Source organism: Alosa pseudoharengus, unplaced genomic scaffold (genome assembly GCF_046254945.1).
Source record: "Alosa pseudoharengus isolate Yale_2024_CS ecotype anadromous, Long Island Sound unplaced genomic scaffold, YU_APseudo_1.1 YU_APseudo_1.1_scf_1, whole genome shotgun sequence".
Taxonomy (NCBI): Eukaryota; Metazoa; Chordata; class Actinopteri; order Clupeiformes; family Clupeidae; genus Alosa; species Alosa pseudoharengus.
Window position 1 is genome coordinate 19,345,619 of NW_027468564.1, and position 20,706 is coordinate 19,366,324.

The 20,706-nt window shown below is 40.6% G+C and overlaps 1 protein-coding gene across 2 annotated transcripts; it reads right to left on the reverse strand.

Moving 5' to 3' along the window:
• Positions 1-621: 621 nt before the first annotated feature.
• Positions 622-18,595, reverse strand: LOC143122579 (interferon-induced protein 44-like). 2 transcript variants are annotated; one of them, XM_076283380.1, is made up of 10 exons: positions 18,454-18,595; positions 10,564-10,590; positions 10,280-10,294; positions 9,126-9,374; positions 8,436-8,469; positions 7,993-8,191; positions 7,600-7,749; positions 6,945-7,122; positions 4,065-4,165; positions 622-1,292 (listed from the first exon to the last, which is right to left on the reverse strand). In XM_076283380.1, exons 2-10 carry the CDS (start codon positions 10,580-10,582, stop codon positions 1,131-1,133), a joined length of 1,107 nt encoding a protein of 368 aa, XP_076139495.1. In that variant the 5' UTR covers positions 10,583-10,590; positions 18,454-18,595; the 3' UTR covers positions 622-1,130. The 2 variants fall into 2 exon arrangements, with proteins under 2 accessions (XP_076139495.1, XP_076139487.1); XM_076283372.1 differs by lacking the exon at positions 18,454-18,595 and having other exon boundaries at positions 10,564-10,609.
• Positions 18,596-20,706: the final 2,111 nt, after the last annotated feature.

Below are 20,706 nucleotides of genomic sequence, written 5' to 3' on the forward strand. Positions count from 1 at the left end.
TGGTATTTGGGGGGCCTTGTCGTGGAAAAGTTTGGGAACAGTAACCTGTTATACGTGACTCATGGGCAATGGGAAATGCAAAGCACTCCCCGTCACGCAGCGTCCATTTTCTTCCTCCTGAGATTTCTCAACGTTGCTTGATCCAAATTATGTTATTCATGCTGTATATATGTTGTACGAAAATGTAGTTTCTTGGAATGGTTGCTGGCATAAGTCAGCGGCGTTAGTTTGAGCACATAACCTAATTGATGTTTTGTTTACATGTGTTCAATGTAAGTCAATGGGAGCTGGATATCGGCCAATAGCGGTGACCAAAGATTATTTCTCCAGATGACGTGACAGCAGTGGTTGCAAGTGGCTGCAAATTGACTTTTAACTTATGTATTTTCTGCCTTAAGCATTTTAAAGTATAGATGTATGGTGGTTAGAAGTGTACATATCAATTAGAATGCTTCTATCATTCCACCACAGGTTGTTGTAACTACACAACTTTACGATAGTCTATCAAGTCTAGTATTATATTTAATTTCTAGCACATCACACAGCCCCGATTAAGCTGCACCTCCAGCCCCTATGATAGACAGAATCCAATCAAGAAATGCTGATACATTATATGTGTCTAGTAAATTATAAAGTTTATTGGGTAAATATAAGGAAAAAAGATACATAATTACACATCCAAATTAGAAGATACATTGGCATATGAGTTACACACTCAAGTTACAAGATACATTGCCATACAAATTACAAACCCAAGTTACAACATACATTGGCATTCAAATTACGACACCTCAAACACCTTTCAACCAGAGTCATACCATGCAAGGCCATCAGCACTGCCCCCATGAGATACATTGGATCATTGCAATTTGTCATCCTATCCATATCTCTACTGATGAGAACACCAGAGGGAACTGAAAGAGACAAGCACTCACGTTTTAGCTTGTTTGTTTGTTTGTTTGTTTGTTCATTTATTTATCTCCCTTTAATTTGAACCAAGAAATCTATTGGAGAATTCAGAACTAATAAAACAGAAACTAAATGTCAAAACTTCAGTTTTCCTTTCAATCTAATGGAACAAAAAAAATGTCAAGCTTCAGTTTTCTTTTCAGTCTGTAATATGTTGTCTTTTAGATACTTCCCACATAGTAATTGGCAAAGTTGACAATTTGGTTCAGGCCATCCAGGATCAAACAGTTAATCTTCTCATCCACACGATTTTCCTCGTTGTAGTTCTTGACCGGGAAGATGCAGTTCATAGGAACACCAAGCTTGTTGCTGCAATGCTGCATCTGAAACACACACACACACACACACACACACACACACACACACACACACACACTAAATGTCATTTCACCCCTATCAATATTAAACATATTGGTACAGAAATCACACTAAAGAAATGTTCTCTACACGTCTGATGGCTCCTGAAATAAACTAGGTCACACACAAATACTTTTCTACTCTGAGCAAAACCAAAAAAGTTTTTGCCTTTAGACTCCATGTCATAATAAGCGCTTTCAGACATACGTGTAAGACCGGAGGTTCTCCCGATGTTAAACGGTGGGGCCGTATATCTGAACGACATAACTGGTCATATGGAAGTCCGAATTCACCCGGTGTTTATACTACTCCCCCCCTAGTATTTCCTCCGGATATTATGTAAATGTGCTGTGTCTGAACAAGAAGTAGAACATGCGGTTAAAATCACACCTAGTGAGAGGGCATGTTGGTGATGTTTCTTTCGTGCGTCCATGTGGTTAGATCTGACTTAAATGCCAGTGTTATGATGGAGTGGCATAGTGCTGTCCAGAAAATCTCCGACCTGGAAAGATGCAGACATCACGGAGCTACTGTCCATGAGGGCATACAACATTTTGATAGAACACATGAAGGGAATGGCACGTTGTAGCCTACAACTGCATGGCAAGGCCAAACGAATTCAAAAGACTGAATCATCATAAGCAGAAGGCGCTGAAAAGGCAGTAGCCTATAGCGACGTCGTTGACGACAATAACAGGAGTATTTAATAAATTGTTAGCCAACACGGTTTTCTGTTCATTGATAGCCTTAGGCAGAATTAGGCTACAGAAAAGAATACAGGATTTTTTTTCTCTCCCGGCAGTAAAGACAGTAGATTCGTGTTTAAAATCTAAATGAAAACTAAAGGTAGGCTATAGGCTCCATATGACCATCCAGAGGAGGCTGGTGATCTGTCAAGAATGATGAAGATCGTAAGATACAGATGGTTTTATTGTTGCTGTCATTATTACCACAAACACGAATTGACAACGAAACCATGGCGATTGTGGGTTATATCTTGCCTGCTTATTAGGCCATGCACAGCCCTGTCAGAACTCCGTGTAGCATGCATAGCCTACTGGCAGTTTTCATAGACCATCACCAAATAGTTCGCACTTTGGATATATCGTTGGATTGTGAAAAGCCCAATTTCGAATAACTACAGTACAACAGATGAGGTAGGATGCATCTTTTGCAATTAGAATTTCGTGTTGGTGAGACCTGTTGCCTATCAGTAGACATGTCATCTCGAGTTCCACGACAGCTTAGCTAGTGCCACCGAAATATGACACTGAAATTCTTTCACTATTGGAGTCGCTCAGATAGAAACAGCTGTAACGTGGTTAGGACACTTTTGCTGTGGAGTGGAGACGCCATAAGTTAGGTGTGGTTTTGACAATCAGAAAAGCAATATACTGAAATAGTTTAATGATGTAAAGTCAAGTGCTGGTCTGGTGTGTGTGCACACAGTTTTTATTGATGAGTCGGAGTGGCAAGTAGCCTAGAAATCTAGACGCACCCTAGCGGCGGCAAATTAATTTGCTCAGCCTGTACGTCTAGTATCGAACCATAGGAATTTCTATTGGCTTAACACCGTGGATGTTCTCCAATCACAGCGCTCTATTTCGTTAGAGAGTCTTAAGGCGGGCTTAACAGGATAACGACAGTCCTGTGACGGTGAACAACAAGGAAGGTGGCTATGGCGAACGAAGAGCGGTTGTTTGAATCGGCGTTGGCGTCAACTTTGGAGGAGTTGGACTTGTGCTTTTCTTTGAAAGTTGAGCAACACAATGCACTTAAGTCATTCCTTTCTAAGAAAGATGTGTTTGCCGTTTTGCCTACCGGATACGGATATGGTCGTAGCGCTGGCCTATTGCATGCCTAGGCAGTTTGAAAGACAATTCTCTGCCCGCCCCTTGGATTAAGCGAGGTGAATGATTCGATGCCAGACTATACATCTCAATGATATAGGATGGCCCCGCCAGGCTAAGTGGCAAGGGCATTATAAAACTTCTCGCTCTTAGGCCTAGGCTACACCGCGCTGAAATGGCGTAGCTGTCTAAATTCAAATCATAGCATGCTAGGGAAGAAATAAACCATGAAAAATCTTCACTGTTATGTTAGTATTTTGTTTGTTGCTTAAAAACGTTGTATGATGGCCTTGAAGTCTTGAGTTAGCCTACTGAATTGGCTGGTAGCCTACCATAAAATGTGTGCATGCTCTCTCTCTCTCCAACGCAAACCAGATTCTGGTACATAACGTTGAAAACAGATAAATGTGTTTATTCGAAGCACACATACAAATACTGTATGTGCGCACTTATGTGACTATCCTACTTCAAGTATTAGCCTACGCACAATAGATTTCTCTTCTTTAGCCTATAATGCATAGGCTACACTTTTTAAACAAAAAGCAGCTGTGACAGGCAGCGGCCGCATATATTCTGCGTCATATCTCGCAGCTTGTGAACTCTACAAGCCCCCACCCCTCACTCGACAACCACACGGAGATTCTGTAATGTGCGTGTATGTCGTTCACACATACGTCCGTATAAGGTCAGTATTAGGTCCGCAGGTTAGCATCATATCTGAATCATCCGAAGGGTAGGACCTCCGTTTGACAAACCTCCGCATGTACTCCGGAGGTTATATCTGAAAGCGCCTAATGTGTCACACACACACACACACACACACGCTCAAAGCGCACACACACACACACACACACACAGTCTCAAACACATTCTCACACACACACTCACTGCCTGCTTAATTTTCTTGCTTGAGTAGATGTGCTTCAGATCCTCCATCACCAAATGACAACATTTGTCCACATGGGTCATGAAGACTACTTGAGGTATCCCTGTGAAATGGACAGACAGGCAGACAAAAGGACAAACATGTGTAGAAATGTCTGGATATACCTCTCTCTCTCTCTCTCTCTCTCTCTCTCTCTTTCTCTCTCCCTCTCTTTCTCTCTCTCAGTGTGTGTGTGTGCGCGTGTTTGTGTGTGTGTTGTAACATATATGTGTAATAATATGTAAATAAAACATGTATACAATGAGAGAACATTGAAGGGAAGCAAATTTATTCTGAGAAAAATTAAAATCTCAAAAATAAATATAGCTGCAAGCAGCAATGAGGGGGCCAAGCAGGATAGGCCGGAGTAGCCACAGTGACAAGATAGAACTCAGCAGACACCCGGGATCAACAGCGCTGAGTATTGCCACCGTCTCCGCCAGCCAGCCCTAACCCCCCCCCCCCCCCCCCCCCCCCCCCCCCCCACCTAATCACCCTAGCCCGTCCCACCCCGTCCTGCCCTGCCCTGCTCTTGCACGCACGCATTAGAATTAACTGGATGGAACATGTTGTCATCAATTTCACATCAAAAAATAAAAGATTGATAAAACATTAGCAACTACAGATCAAAATGCAATTTTGCTAATTGCAGCACCCCCTACAGGTCAAAGGTCACCAACAATTTTGAGCATCCTCCTGAAGGGGTCATGAATATATGTAGTAAGTTTGGTTATGATACATGGCAGGGTTGCTGATATATGAGCTCACTTCCTGTTTGGCGGCTTCGCCACCAATTTCGGTTGGCTGTTACGGGCGAATGCTTTTGTCAATTGTTCCAGAGAGCAATATATTGATAGGTTATGGTCTGAAGATGGTCTGCGCCAATGTTGGTGAAGATCAGATGAAATTTGCGACCTGTGAAAACGTTTTGATGTTTTTGATTACATCTAACATGGTGGCCGAATCAATTACGATGACATCACAAGTTGGCCTGGGTCGGCCTAAGGACCTCCAACAGTATTACCAGACACCACTAGTACATTTTAATTCCAAACACAAGAGCAGCTACAGGCCAAAAGGCATGTTTCTTAATTACAGCGCCCCCTAGAGGTCAAAAGTCACCAGATTTCATGAGTGTCCCCCTGATTGGGTCCTGAGTCCATGCACCCAGTTTGGCTTTGATACATGCAAGGGTTGCTGAGATATGAGCTCACTTCCTGTTTGGCGGCTTCGCCGCAAATTTCGATTGGCTGTTACAGCCGAATGCTTCTATCAATTGTTCCAGAAAGCAATGCACCGATAAGGCATGGTCTGAAGATGGTCTCTGCCAATATTGGTGAGGATTCGCTGAAATTTGTGCCCTGCAATAACTTGTACGTGTTTTTGATTAAATCCAATATGGCGGCCGAATCAATTACGATGACATCACAAATTGGCTTGAGTCAGCCTAAGGACCTCAAACAGTATTACCAAGACACCACTAGTGCCATTTAATTCTAAGCACAACAGCAGCTACAGGCCAAAAAGCATGTTTATTTATTACAGCGCCCCCTAGAGGTCAAAGGTCACCAGATTTCTTGAGCTTCCCTCTAATGGGGCCTTGAGTCCATGTACTAAGTTTGGTTATGATAGATGAATGGGTTGCTGAGATATGTGCTCACTTCCTGTTTGGCGGCTTCGCCGCATATTCCGATTGGCTGTTACGAACGGTTTGAGTTCCGAAGACGAAAAGGAATAACTTTTGTGAGGCTTGGTCTGAAGATCAAGTGTGTCAGGTTTGGTGTCGATCGGACAAAATTTGTGACCTTTGAAGACTTTTTAGCGTTTTTGATACAATTCAATATAGCGGAAAATCCATCATGGCGGAAATTGACATCATAGGGTGCATTGAACTCAGCTTAGTCCAAGGACACCAACAACACCTGGTTTTTGAAAACTCAGAGCGACAGGTCAAAGGTTAGGAGCATGAACGCACATCCAAATTTGACCTGTTGGTGGTGCTAGAGTGTATGACGTGCCGACTTAAAACTTGAAGAAATTTATCACAGGACTGTCTCTAATCAGTGTGCCAAACTTCACAACTTTTTACCAGACGGTTCTATGGGCTGCCATAGACTTCCATGGCAGAATAATACACCTCAGCAGCTACGGGCAAAAAAAGGTTTTGCTAATTACAGCGCCCCCTAGCGGTCAAAGGTTACCAGATTGGTTGTGTGTTCTCCCAATTAGGTCAGGAGTCAATGTACTTAGTTTGCTCACCAATTGGTTTTGATAGATGCTACGGTGATAGATGAAAAGTGATCACTTTTGTGAGGCTTGGTCTCAAGATGATCTGTGTAAAATTTGGTGGGAATCAGAGAAAGTATGTGACCCCTGATACATTTTAAGTGTTTTTGATGAAATCCAAAATGGCGGAAAATCCATCATGGCGGAAAATTACGTCATAGGGTGCGTTGAACTCGACTTGGTCCAAGGATTCCAACGATACCTGACATTTGAAAATCGGACCTACGGGTCAAAAGTTACGTGAGTGAACACACTTCCAACTTTGGCCTGTTGGTGGCGCTAGAGGGTTCGAGTTGCCGACATGAAACTTGGTGACATGAATCATGGGACCGTCCTCAATTAGTGTGCCAAATTTCCCAACTTTTTACCAGACGGTTCTATGGGCTGCCATTGACTTCCATTGCATATAATAATAATAATAGGAAAACGTAGAAACACAATGAGGTCCTCGCAGCTTCGCATCTGGCCCCCAAATAAATATGTGTTTCTGTGCAGGTGTTTCTGTGCAGGTGTTTCTGTGCAGGTGTCTCTGTGCAGGTTTTTCTCTGAGTTCTCACCCATGTCATTAGCAAGCTCTCTGACTTCCTTCATCTTCACGATGACTCCACTAGTGTCGTCCAGCAGTGGGATCTTATCTGCAGGAATCACACTCACCAGACAGTGGATCTTATCATTCAGATTGGGGCTGCTGTTGTAGTACTTATCATTCTCAGACAACTGGGACACAGGGTTGAACTGGGCAGAAAAAAAAAAAAATACAATTGAGTAATTACTTCATTACTCCACAAGTGTGTTGTCATTTATTGTGTGTCGTTTTAAGGTTCAGATCAGATTGCATTCTACACTTCTGCAGATGTGTTATTGTAATAGTGTTTTAGTGATAACAGTTGTAATTGTACTTTTTCTGTACAATTCACTGTATATGTGTATGTATGTACTGTATACATAATAGTATGTTTAATACATATTATATTATATTAGTATTATATTACATTAACACTCTCACTAAACGGGCATATAAAAGTAAGTACTATTGTATAGCAGCCTACATTATCTCTTGAGGAATACCCATTCAGGGAAGGTGTGTATTTGAATGTATTCATAATGTGTTTACTTTCTAGTCACAATTGTAGGCTATATAAATAAAAATATAGACTGTATGTATAAATAAAAAATATACATTGTATGTATGAGTATGTGTTTATGTTTTACCGTATAGCCATCTTTGATATGACCTCTTAAGGCACTGATGACGTCAGCTGTTGACACTCCGGCGGTTTTGTTATCCTCCAGGCCCATGATGTCGTTGAAGACAAATGGCAACGCTTTTCCGTCCTTATCTTTAATAGCATGAGTTTTGAACTGAAAGGCAACGTTGTTAGTTACAAAACCTATAGCTAATTGAAGTGATGCATGTGATCACTCGGATTAGCTACTGACATATAAAACTACCTTAAAACAAACAACAACAAATCTCTAAATCTCTTTAATGTTTCATGTCTCAATCCTGACATGAAACATTAAAACAGATAATTCAATGTAAAGGAATACAGAAGAGTGTCATCGTGAATGTAATAGTGTGTTTTAGACAACTTTTAAACTTACAACTTTAGTGTAACTTGTGCCTGATGCTGCAGCTACGGGTGCGTTCACGTTGATGCATCCCTGGAAGACACAGTTGATGGAGTTGATCACGCTGGATTTCCCTGCTCCAACTGGCCCATGCAGCAGGAAGCGAAGGTGATTTACATTGGGGTTACTGGGGCGCAACTCTCTTAGTACCTTTTTGATGCTGGCATTTCCTCTGTGACACACAGACACGTACACACACACACACACACACAAACAATGTATATAAGGCCAACATCAAAGGGTATCCTTTACAAATATTCTCCAGCCTACTGGTACAACTGGAGCTGTAGTCATAATGAAGACATAATGAATAAGATGCATAAAATAATAATTATTATAAAATAATAAAAATATATTTTCTTTCACAGTTTCTATCACGTTCAGTGAGCCATACATAATAAGGGATGCAGATTTACCTCCAGTCTACTGTTCTCCAGTCCACATCATACTCTGCAACACACACACACACACGATCAGCATTATCAACAGTTTCACTGTATTGTCAGTGAAGACAATATTACTTCAACCAAGATCATCAGGCAATTCATTTTTTTTTTTTCCATATCTCAAGTAAGGGTTAATGGCCACCGAGTAGTCCCATTATATGGAATTAATGGACGAGGTGGAGATAAAGAACTCTGCCTGAGTCCATTAATTCTGTATAACGGGACATTTTGAAGGATGTTATCCCGCTTATCACCCGATTGCCACTATAGGCAAGTCATGCCTTTATAGTAGGCCTACGCAAAGGAAACAAGCAGTTCCGTTTACAAAGCAGTCAACTTGTTCAGTTTATTGCACAACTTTTTTGGCCTTAACAGTAATAGCGTGGACAGCTTGTTTACAGTTGATTCCATTGTTGCGAAAGTTGTTTCTAGGCCCAATCATCGTCCTTCTATGGTTGTTGTAGTTACCATTCATAAGCTTTGATATGGAACGGTGATTCAACTTTTTTTACCAGATCTACATCATAGGTGTCCCGTTCTTCAGAATTAATAGCCACCCCACCAGCCAATCAGAAAGATTGGTTTTCTCCGGGTGATAAGTGTTGACGAGTTCAAGAATGCAACAAAGTAAAATTCAAGTGACAGCAAATTAAAACCTACCCAGGACTTTGACGGTTGCAGAGCCTGATACCCGGCCTTTCCTGTTCCACAGTACCAAAGTGTATCTCCCCTCATCCTCGTTCTTGGCATCGCTGATCGTTAGTGTGAAGTCCATATAATCTTTTGATTGGTATATGCTGATCCTGCCACCATTTACAAGTGTATTACCATCCTTCATCCACTCGGCATAAACCCCAGTGTTCGCCTTCCAACTGAACAATATGGACTGACCTCTTTTCACACATTGGTCTGACAAGAAAAAAAAAAAAACATGAAAAGGTAACAATAATAATAATAATAATTATTATTGTTATAGTAATATATATATATATATATAGCCTAAATTCTATTGCATACATTTTATTGCATTGAGCAATGAAATTAACAAAAACAAAATAATATAATAACCTCTCTCTAAGAGAGAAAGAAAGAGAGCAAGAGAGAGAACTCTGAAAAAATGCATTGTATATTTTTCTGATGTCATCCTACAGTTGTTGAGTGACATTCAAATTTGCAAAATTGAATCTGACCATCAACTCATTAAAATGTCTCTCCGCAACTGTAGAATGATATCAGAAAATGTGCAGCGGTCTCTTATTTTTTTTCCAGAGCTGTATATAAAATATACAGTACTGTGCTAAAGTGTTAGGCACCCATTAGATTTGTTGTTTTAGCAATGCTATGATGACCATACGTGCTTATTTTTCATTGTCTTCATTACAATTCAACCAGGCATGCCCGCCAGTGGCCTGGGTGGGGAACAACAGCTCCGTCAAGAGCTTCCCTCTTGGGTGACTGGTCATTAAAACACTAAAACAACAAATCAAATGGCAGCTTGAGACTGAAATTGGACTGGTATCAGATTTGTTTATGTGTATTTAAAATACTGTGGACATATTTCCTGTGTTCTCTGGTCATTTAAACATAATAATAAAAAAAAAAACACAAATAAATATATATCGACATGTTTTTTATAAAGATGCAGAGCAGAAGCAATGTTCTATTCTAGCCTACTCTCTATTTAAATTTTCTATTTCTATTCAGTATTAAATAATCACTAGTATGTGTAGTATTGTGTAGGAAGGAATTGCATCTTCTAATTCATTGTTGAATTGACATACAATTTGATTTGCCATTTGGTTACGTCAAATTACCTTGAAGTTTTGGTGCTGTAAAAAAAGAGAAATCAATCAACAGATTAATAGATCCACCAACAGAATGACACAAAAGCATTTAATCTATTAGGCCTATACTGATCAGCTAATGTGAAATTCACAGCAACACAAGTCATATTTTCATAGGGTGCCAACTTCTCACTAGCCTACCACCTCCTGAGTACTAAATGTACTAAAAGGGGGATTTATACATTGTGTTACTTTAAAGTTCTCCAAATGTTGTGAATGTGGAGCAACAATGAACAGAGAGTGTAGAGTCCTACCTGATGGTGTCGTCCCCATGGCTGAGTCTAAGAAAATTGACAAGTTGAAATACAGTAGTTATTACAGTTATTTTTCCAATTCAAACTCGATTTACACAAAGACGATAGACTTGAGAGATGTGAAATTTGACCAGAACAGAGTCGTACATGTCTACTCCATGAAAGTTGAAACAGAATTTAAAAAATATGTTATAGTTTGTCAATAATTTAACTTAACAGCGACATGTAGCCTACCTTTGTTACAACCTTGACGCAGCCATAAAAAAGTGCGGTAGGCTACAGTTGTAACAGTATAGCGTAGGCCTAATGAATCTAACAGTGCTAAAATCGTAAATTCTATAACATATTTTAACACAAAACACTGCTGGGTTAAACAAAGAGCATCTGTTTTCATATAAAATCAACAAAAAAGACTGTTACAGCTAATTTATTGCATTATTGATTAGCCATTGCAGCATATGTTACGGTGTTATGCTAGCTCACAATAACCTTTAAATATGCTTATTTTGGCCATATCCACCTGATAAAACCAGTAAATATAGTTGATAAACTGCTTATTTCTTACATGTCTGAAGCATTTGGTCCAACAGTGATATTTCAAGTTGCTGTGTTAACTTTAATTGGGTGATCGCGGCACAAAAATCATTATCCATAACTCGCAATGAGAATGTGCGCGCATGCGCGATAAAATCAGTTCATTTTGCCATAGAGACAAGTGTTACAACTGACCCGCACAGGTCATGTTTCATTTGCTGTGACTATATAAATCAAATGGCACTCATGTTAACTTGAAACAGAGGGACTGAAGATATGAATGACATTTGATTGAAGTCCACACGCTCAAATTTCACAATATTCCTTGTCAATATTGCAATACCCATAAATGAAGACATAACTTAATTTATTGATATTTCTTTAGATTTTTTTCTGCGCTATCAACATTGCCATCTTCAGTTCGGCTTGCATCACGTTTTCTGCCTCTGTCTGTCCTTTCGTGATGAAGGATGAGATCGCCTGTGTGCCCTTACTGGCCTCTTCTGCGCGATGGTGCCGCTGTGTTTTAATGTGCTGACTAATGTCATTTTTCCCTCCGTGGCCTACATTAAAATCAACACGACACACCTTACAAAAAGCGTGGAGGTTGTCGATATGACTGGGTAAGATACACGTAAATTGTTGCGTCCAACATTGCTGAAATGTACAAGTGTAGGCTAGGCCTACTTCGGTTTCTTTGCGGGGACACCGCGACCGCCTTCACCAGCCATAGGCTCGTTTAAACGCGACTGCGCAACTGGGTTATAGGTTCCCAGATAGGAATTACCTTTGGACCGGATCCGCATAAAAGCCTCTAGATCCGGGCGTAGCTTACACACGGTTTCTGGCTATGGACCAGATCTGTGCCAGTTACACTTTTCAGCTAAGCATTCCAATCCAAGCAGTGCTGTTTTTCTAACAGTCAGCACATTTGGCCCAGATCCACTTACCACATCAGAACCAAAGCTTCCACAAAGACAGTTCACTGATGTGGCCCACATCTGTAATACGGACCCAGACCACCTCTAAACTTGGACTTGTTGCTAACGTTCTAGAATATGCATATTTCTCACGCTGGTTTACTGAACAGAGCCGAACGCGCCAAGTGAGTGAGGTCCGTCTGTTTGAGAAACATGATGCTGATTTGGCCCTCATCAGTACCACGGATTACAGCCACAGGCACCAGAAACCGTTGGAAAAGAGCAAATAAAACTTTTGTGGGGGTGCCCATTGCCAATTTCCTTATTAAATCCTGATTTGTTAAATCTTACAATTGAACACTCCCAAGTAGCCTACACAAAAATGGTTAATTCACTAACAAAGTATAGGCTTGTCTTAAAATGGAAGATTCACCACATAACTAAAAAAAATACATTAGCAACTGTCCACTATCCAGGAGCAATGGTATTGCCATCGTGGGAAAAAAACGTCGTGGGGGGTAAAAAACCGGCACTGGCGCACATAAGAAGATGGATGCCAACATGGGTACGTATATTGCTTTTTAATACTATATTTCGTTGTCAATTGTGTGATTATGGTGAATATAGTGTGAAATATTGGACTATGAAAGTTTCTGCTTTAAGTTTTTGTTTGCCCCATGCCACTATTTGCTACTAACAGCTATTGTAAACGTGCTAATTACCAATCATTTCGTTCGAAAATTCTTAAAACAACGATGTTTTTTAATACTTCAAAAGAACATTTGCTAAATGAATCTTACATTTTTCAGTAGCCATAGGTGTGTAGATTTGAACAAAATCTAGTTTGGTTCTTACCGGGACTTTTTTACTGCCTGAAATATCCGATTTTGAAATCACGAAATCAGTTTTGTGACCTGCTAAAATAAATTTCGTGAGTCACCAGTTTGCGGAATGAATTAGCCAGTGGGTCCATTTAGAAGTGACACTTCATTCACAGAGCTGCGTGAAATATATTGCAATTTTTCGCCACGAGGTGGCAGCTTATGTCCGCTGTAGCATTGCCGGTAAACAGGGCTGCTGACTGCATTTAGAGGCTTTGCAACGGCAGTGATTGGCAATGAGTGCGCATTCAAAGTCTATGCGCGTCTGTGCAAGTGAAACTGACAAACTCGTGTGTAGGCTAAGCAACGATACTTAAAACAATGAATGATGTGGATTCCTGTTATGTTCATGAAAACAGTATAGCGATTGGATAGGCTAATAAATCGCGACTTGTTGTAGGCCTATAGGTAGCTCATATCACTCGCCTTGCTGGAGTGCGCGCATAGGCCTATGCCTACTTGCCCGTCCAAATAGAGGGCTTTCCTTTGTTTCACGGATCTCTGTGATTAACGGGAGGCGCAAATGAAGTGGCCACTTCTAAATGCTACCCAATTCCGCAAACTGCTGACTCACGAAATATATTTTAGCAGGTCACAAAACTGATTTCGTGATTCTATAATGCATTTCGTGACACATAATTCATTAAGTATAGCCTAGGCCTATGCTAGGTTACGAACAATCAATTAATGATAACTGAGCTATAATTAAAACTAGTTTCCTATGTGTCGAGCGGGATCAATCAGTCAAAAGATTATCATTTAAACGTGATACTTTTCTATCCGGCTATAAAACGATCTCTGAATCTCGAGCAGGGAGTTTCTTGTAAATATCTCCTTTAATGTGCACTTGTGAATTAAGAATTACCATGGGAACCGCTCTATTAACACTTAGCCTATGTTGTATGTTAGAATATTCCAGCCGAAAATTACTTGCGCCCGAGCTGTTGGATGATCTTTTTTTTTTTTTACCGTTTAGGGCCTACCTGTGGTTTTTATACGATGTGACTATGCTTCACGATATTGGTGTCATGTTTCATGGTCTAACAATACAATTAGCCTAGTTTAAGCCCACATTCGGTTATTTTTTACCGATCAACATTTCATCACTGATTGAAAATAAAGAAAGGGTGAATAATAAATTATATTTAGCATAATGTAAACCGATATTGCCTGCCCATGCCCTACAGTACAGTGCACACTAACGTATAATCTTGTTCCATAGCGGAGCGGTACGCAAGTGTCCAGTGACTGCCCAGGCAACAGACACAGACATCCAGACATCGGGACAGCAGCTGGAGCTACTCTGCGAAAGATCTGCCGAGGCCGCCGAGCTGTTTCTGACCAGTGAGCTGCCATGCCAACTGCCTGGAATCTGGATTGAGCAGACTAACGTTAACGTTGAATGACTCTGCATTACGGACCAACTACGTCGCTGTTAAAAGTCCACCGAGTTGCTGATCTACAAGATCGCCCATATGACTTCGGACTGTTATGCTTCCAGTGATCTCCAGACTAACAAGGCCTAACGTTCACGTTATCTCCAGACTACCAGTGAGATGAAGAACTTTGTTGGCGTTGCATGCATCGGTTGTGGAGACACAGCTGTGCGCAGTTTCACGCAAGTCATCATTGCCCTTGGACATTTTCAGCCGGTTGGAAATTGGACTAATTTTTATTTTTAATTTGTATTTATTTATTCATTTGTTTGTTGTCTGTCTTGTAGGCTATGTTTTGGTGTCACGGGTAAGCTGGCGACTACGCCGCTCCGTCCGGCATCTTTTGCGTTTGTTATTTCTTAAATGTAGTTCTGTCTTGGTGTCACGGGTACGCTGGCGATTACGCCGCTCCGTCCGGCATCTTTTGCGTTTGTTATTTCTTAAATGTAGTTCTGTCTTGGTGTCACGGGTACGCTGGCGACTACGCCGCTCCGTCCGCTATTGTCTTTGTTAGTCTATGTGTCATGACAATGTCTTATATGTGGAGCGCTTTGGGTTGCACTCTATGCATAAATGCGCTATACAAATAAAACTGACTTGACTTGACTTGACATCCACCAGTGCGCCATACGCTGGTTCGCACTGGCGCATGACCGGGAGGGGGGCCGTAGCAAGCGCCAGCGCCAGCGTGAAGAACAAGAAGAAAGCCAGCTAAATTTTGGATTTTATGTTTTTTGTTCATGTTTTGAATGGAGTAGGGCGTAGCAAGCGCCAGCGCGATGAAAGAAGCCAGCTAAATGTTGGATTAATTGTTCTATGTTCATGTGATGTTTTAAATAAAGATTTTTTTTAAATGTAAACATTTTCTTCGATTCTGATGGGGTATTGGGCTATGCAGCAAGCCTACAGCAAGCGACACGTGCTATGATTGTTATAGGGCAATTCCAAACCTTGGCATTTGTATGATGTGAATGATAACATTAATTTTTTGTGCATTTTTTTCTCATTTACATTCTTCAGCCAAAAATAGCAAATGCTCAAATGTCATGCAATCATTCACATCATAGGCCTACCATCACATTTTATTGGCGTTATAGATGTTACAAAAAAATAATTTTCCATTGCCCTATATTCTGAAATGTATACTTTGTGGATGGCCTATGATTATTGCTTCTGGCTGTAGGGTAATTAAATATAAGGTAGCCTAAATGATAGACTAAACATAGGCTAACTATAAATGCCGAAAATAAGGCATATAGCTGGCATCGATCTGGTACGCGGATCTAAGCCGCTCCTGTACGGGACTGGGCCGTGTCCGTTTAACGGATCAGACGCGGATGGAATGTTAGGTGTGGGCCAGCTCCACCCCAGTGTGGTTTTACTGTTTTGGTACGAGAGTGGGCCAGCGCTGACCCATCTCCGGTGCAGAGCCATGAAACGAATCCTGACCACTTTTGGCCCGTTGTGCGTTTGGACGCTGGACCATGTCCGTGAGATGGATCTGGGCCGAGTCGCATGGTAGGTGTGGGCCAGATCCACCCCAGTGTGGTTTTGCTATCTGGGTTGCCAGGTTAAGGTGACAAACGGGTTGAAATTGTATATGGTGTGTGTGGGTTGTGTGAATATAATGCATTTGATACAATATCTGGCAACTGGTCAACATTAGACAAACATATTTGTCCGATTCATAAAGGAGTTTGGGCCATGCAAATTAGGGGAGTTTCCCGGGAGAAAATACAAACCGGGAGGGGTCCGGGAGATAGGGCTAAAAACGGGAGAAACCCGGGAAAAACGGGAGTGTTGGCAGGTATGGGCTATATCAGCTAACATAACCTACAGGCCAGGTAGCCTTCCAGTTGCTAATGGAAAACCCAAAAAGGCGTGTAAAGAGTCGAGGCATGTTGAGCCGCGGTGTTCTGTCAAACTGGGCTACCTGTCGAGTTATGCTACCATGCAAGCACAGAACACCGGTAGTGGAGTAGGCTATAGGCTAGGCTTTGAGGGCTGGACTGGGACAAAAAATCGTCCCGGGCATTTTTGCCCCAAACGGCCCACTACAATCGGTCAGGCACACTCACGAATATGCAATCCTGAGTCCTTAAATAGGCTATGTGTATTGAACTAAGTGCCGGAGCAGTGCAAGTGGACACTCACTCTCAAAGTTTCTTGTTTTGTGGAAAGATTACTTCAAAGAAGTGAAATTGTCTGGCAAGATTTGCAAATAGAACAAGACAGTCTGTGTTGTTACTTTCAAAACGTATTCCATTACAGAATACAGAATACATGTCCAAAAATGTAATTTGTAACATTCCGTTACGTTACCCAATCTGAGTAACGTATTCTGAATACTTAGATTACTTCTACATTGAATTGCATTTTATAAGTGTAGGAATGCGGCCATCAAATCCTACTTACTAAACAGGCCTATTCTGGTGTGTTCTTCTGTTCCAAATAGCTGAAGTGTTAGGCCCACATAGGAGAATGTAAAGTCAACTAAGCTACCTGATACAACTTTAAAATAGCAAGGTGACCACTAAAACTACAGCAGGCAACTAGGCTAATTAAAACAAACAAAATAAATAGGCTACTTTAAGGGCGTAGCCAGAAATTATAATTAAGGTGTGCCTGATTTTTCGGCGGCATCAACCCAGTACGAGGGGCTCATATTACAGGTGGAACGCAAATGACCTGTAAATGTAAATACGCTAGGCCAGTGGTTTTCAAAGTGGGGGCCGCGAGGGGGTGCCAGGGGGGCCTCAGCAAGTTGGAGGGAAAAATAAAAGCAAGAAATAAATACATTTGAAACATTTAAAATATATTATGAGGGTTGTTATACAATGCCATTATAATAATGTGACGCATATCTGAACATATTTCCCATGATAATGACTTGGAATAATAGTAGAGTGATGGCTCTCATATAGCAGAAAGCCCCAAAGAACATTTTTACACACTGTATGCTCCATCGCGATGTGGTTGTGGCTAAAATAATTATTAGGATTGGCTTAATGTATTTTTACATTTGCCGTGGTATTGTCGATGGGTTTAATAACACATCAAGGGGGTCCTTGGCCAGAACCTGGTATTTGGGGGGCCTTGTCGTGGGAAAGTTTGGGAACCCCTGCGCTAGGCTACTGTATATCAGGGCTCTCAAAATGGACGTGATCGCGTAATGACAATCAAAAACCGCACGTTAAAATATGCTACTCGCAAGAATAATTCATGGCTGCACCATATAATTCATTTTAAAACGTAAATGTAGATCTAATTAGAAAAAAAAATCCATAAAGCTATTTTTAAGTTAGAATAAAAAACTTAGAATGCAGTGCCTATTTTAGAGATTGGTTTTATTGTAGGTCTAAATCAACACGTGAACTAGGCTTTGTTTATTGATTAGCAAACTGTTTAACCGATTGGCTGAAGTAGCCTGAGCTATTAATACTTGGGAAAATATCCTTTGAACAGACATCAGGAACCACAATCAGTGAGGAACAGGAGTTACCTCCACTTACTTTACTCCTAATTTGCTGCGCAAACAGTAATTTCAGGGTCTCCCATGACGCGTCCATAATGCGCGCTGGCTGCGTTTTGAGGCTAGTGCAAGACGGCGGGGCTTGGATTTAAACATGGAAACAATTTCATAATAGATTGCTTTCAGGAGCTTCTGGGAAATGGAGTTGCCTTAATTTATTTAGAGAGTGAATAAACTTATGAAACAGAAGTATCGTCGTGTAATCCATTGATTTCAACAATGTAACTGTATTCTAAATACCAACTATTTAACTTGTAACTGTATCGGAATACAGTTACTCATAATTTGTATTCTGAATACGTAACGCCGGTACATGTATTCCGTTACTCCCCAACACTGTCTACAATAGGCTACTGTAGCATGGCATTATCATTTTGACGTGCGTTCACCCTGCAAAAAAGCCGTCCTAAGCTACAACTCGTCATGCATTGATCTGATGAAAGAAAAAATCCTATTCATAAATTCAACCCTGCGGACAGACATTGCGCTAAACATGATCCGTGTACTAAGTGTCCTAATGGAACATTAGGCTACGAAGAAGAAACAGAAGAGTATGGCTATAGCCATAGGTCTTATCCGCAACTCACCCAAAGCTCGATCAGCCTGTCCGTCTCTCTGTGCAGTCTGGCTCTCACGGTTGGCCTCGGTGACCAGAGACTCTTATAGACTACAGATTGGCCGCCTGCCATGTGAAAATAATTAACTTTGCTTTTAGCCCTACTACCATCTGACTTCTCGGAAATCAGACTTCATAGATGAAACCATGGGTGTCGCTATCCGGGACATGCGCTGTAGGCTATAACTAGCTTATTTGATAGCGTCATCGTCTTCATCCTATTCTACTTTATCTTGTTATTAGGCTATTATCAGACTGATATAATTGCAAATAGAAAAAATGATCTATTTGGATATCAACCCATAGGCCTATGCAAGTTGAGAGTCGCACCTTGCACTTAAAATATGTGTGCATGCAATCATGATGCTTAAAACAAAAATCCAGATTTCATACAGCAAAATGGAACAAGACATTTGACACCTAATCTAGAGGCTGCGCCTGTCTGAGTTGCGCCGCGTCTCCTGCTTGGTGCCAGAGGTCATAGCCTAGGCTACTTCTCGGAAGTGTGAAGCGGGCAGGAAATCGAAAGCAAAACCGAAAGGAGAGGAAGTTATTTTTGACTTGAATTTAATCCATCATATGTTCTGCTCACAAAGTGACGAATGCCATCCTGGTAAGAACCTTTTTTCCCCTTTAGATCTGTTTTTACTTTCTACATCGCACTGCCAGACACGCACATGCACAGCTCCCCCTCCATCCCCTAATAGAATCCAGAAAGGCTGAATACATTCTATTTGTCTGGTAAAATATATTTTACATAACCTAGAAGCAACTCAACATTCAACACAAAAGGTGTTTCTTGTAGTCTAAGGTTTATTTATTAGGAATGCAAAGTTATCTATGCTCATTAGAACTGATCAAATTGGTCAAATTGTATATATTGTTTTTCTTGTATTTTGTGTTGAATGTCAATAAGTTTCCTGATGGGACCACACCCATTTCTAGTGACTCCCCAATGGGAGCCTTGTAGAAGGTGCACTAATTGGTATTAGGGTAAGGGTTTGTCTGTCGTTTGATTGGAGTACTTCAAGAATCTCCATAAAGTGTTCACTGGGTGCGTGTCTAGTATAATCACATGTTGTAATTATTAATTTTTAAACACTTTTAAACTATTGCCATTTGTATGTGTTTTAATTATTCTTAAACACGTTTAATTGCCCTTTTATGTTTTATGTACTATTAATGCATGTTTTATATTTTCTTTTATTATTATTTACTTTTTAAACTATTCTTTAACTATTGACATTCTATGCTTTTAGTAGCTATTCCTGCTTGCTTGTGTTTATGTATAGTAGGCCTACATTGAATGACCTCTGTGAACTTATAAAAACTCTACAGAGGTGGTGGTATACTGAACTTCTAAAAGTCTATGAAGATGTTACTGAAATTCTAAAATTCTACGTTGGTGTTACTAGACTTCTAAAAGTATGTGTAGGCGGTACTGAACTTCTAAAAGTCTGTGGTGACAGTACTGAGCTTCTGATAACCACTGTCTATGAGCACAGTCTGATACTCAATTCACAAATTCTAGTGAAAACTTTACCGTACAAAATAATAAATTGTATTTAGACATGATACAGAAATACCACCGTCTTTATCTGGGCCTGAGCTCATTTAAAATGGACTGAGGTAAAGTGGAAAAATGTCCTGTGGTTACACCAATCAACATTTGGAAGTCTTTTTGGAAATCATGGACTATTTTGGGTTAAAGAGTGAGACAATCCAACCTATCCAACTTGTTTTAGTGCTCAGTTTGAAACCCAACATCTACAGTATGACGGTGTGGAGGAGCATTAGTGCTTACAGCACGGGCATCTTGCACATCTGACAAGACACAAGACATTCTGAATGATGTACACAGGTTTTGAGCACTATATACTTGCATCCAGACAATGTCTTTTTTCAGGGAAGACCTTGAATATTTCAGGAAAACAATGGCAAAATGCATTCTACACATTGGCCTGTCTGCAGTCCAAACCTGTCAAATTAGGTGCATCATGGAATGAAAAACATAATTAAGAATATCCCATACTGTTGAGCAACAGATATGTTATCAAAACTAGCAACTGATCTCCTCAGTTCCTAAACATTTACAGAATGTTGTTAAACAAAGAGGTGAAGCAGCACAGTGGTAAACAAGCCCCTGTCCCAACTTATTTCAAAACATGTTGCTGCTATCAACTTCAAAATGAACATATATTTTCCATGAAATAGTCAAAATGTT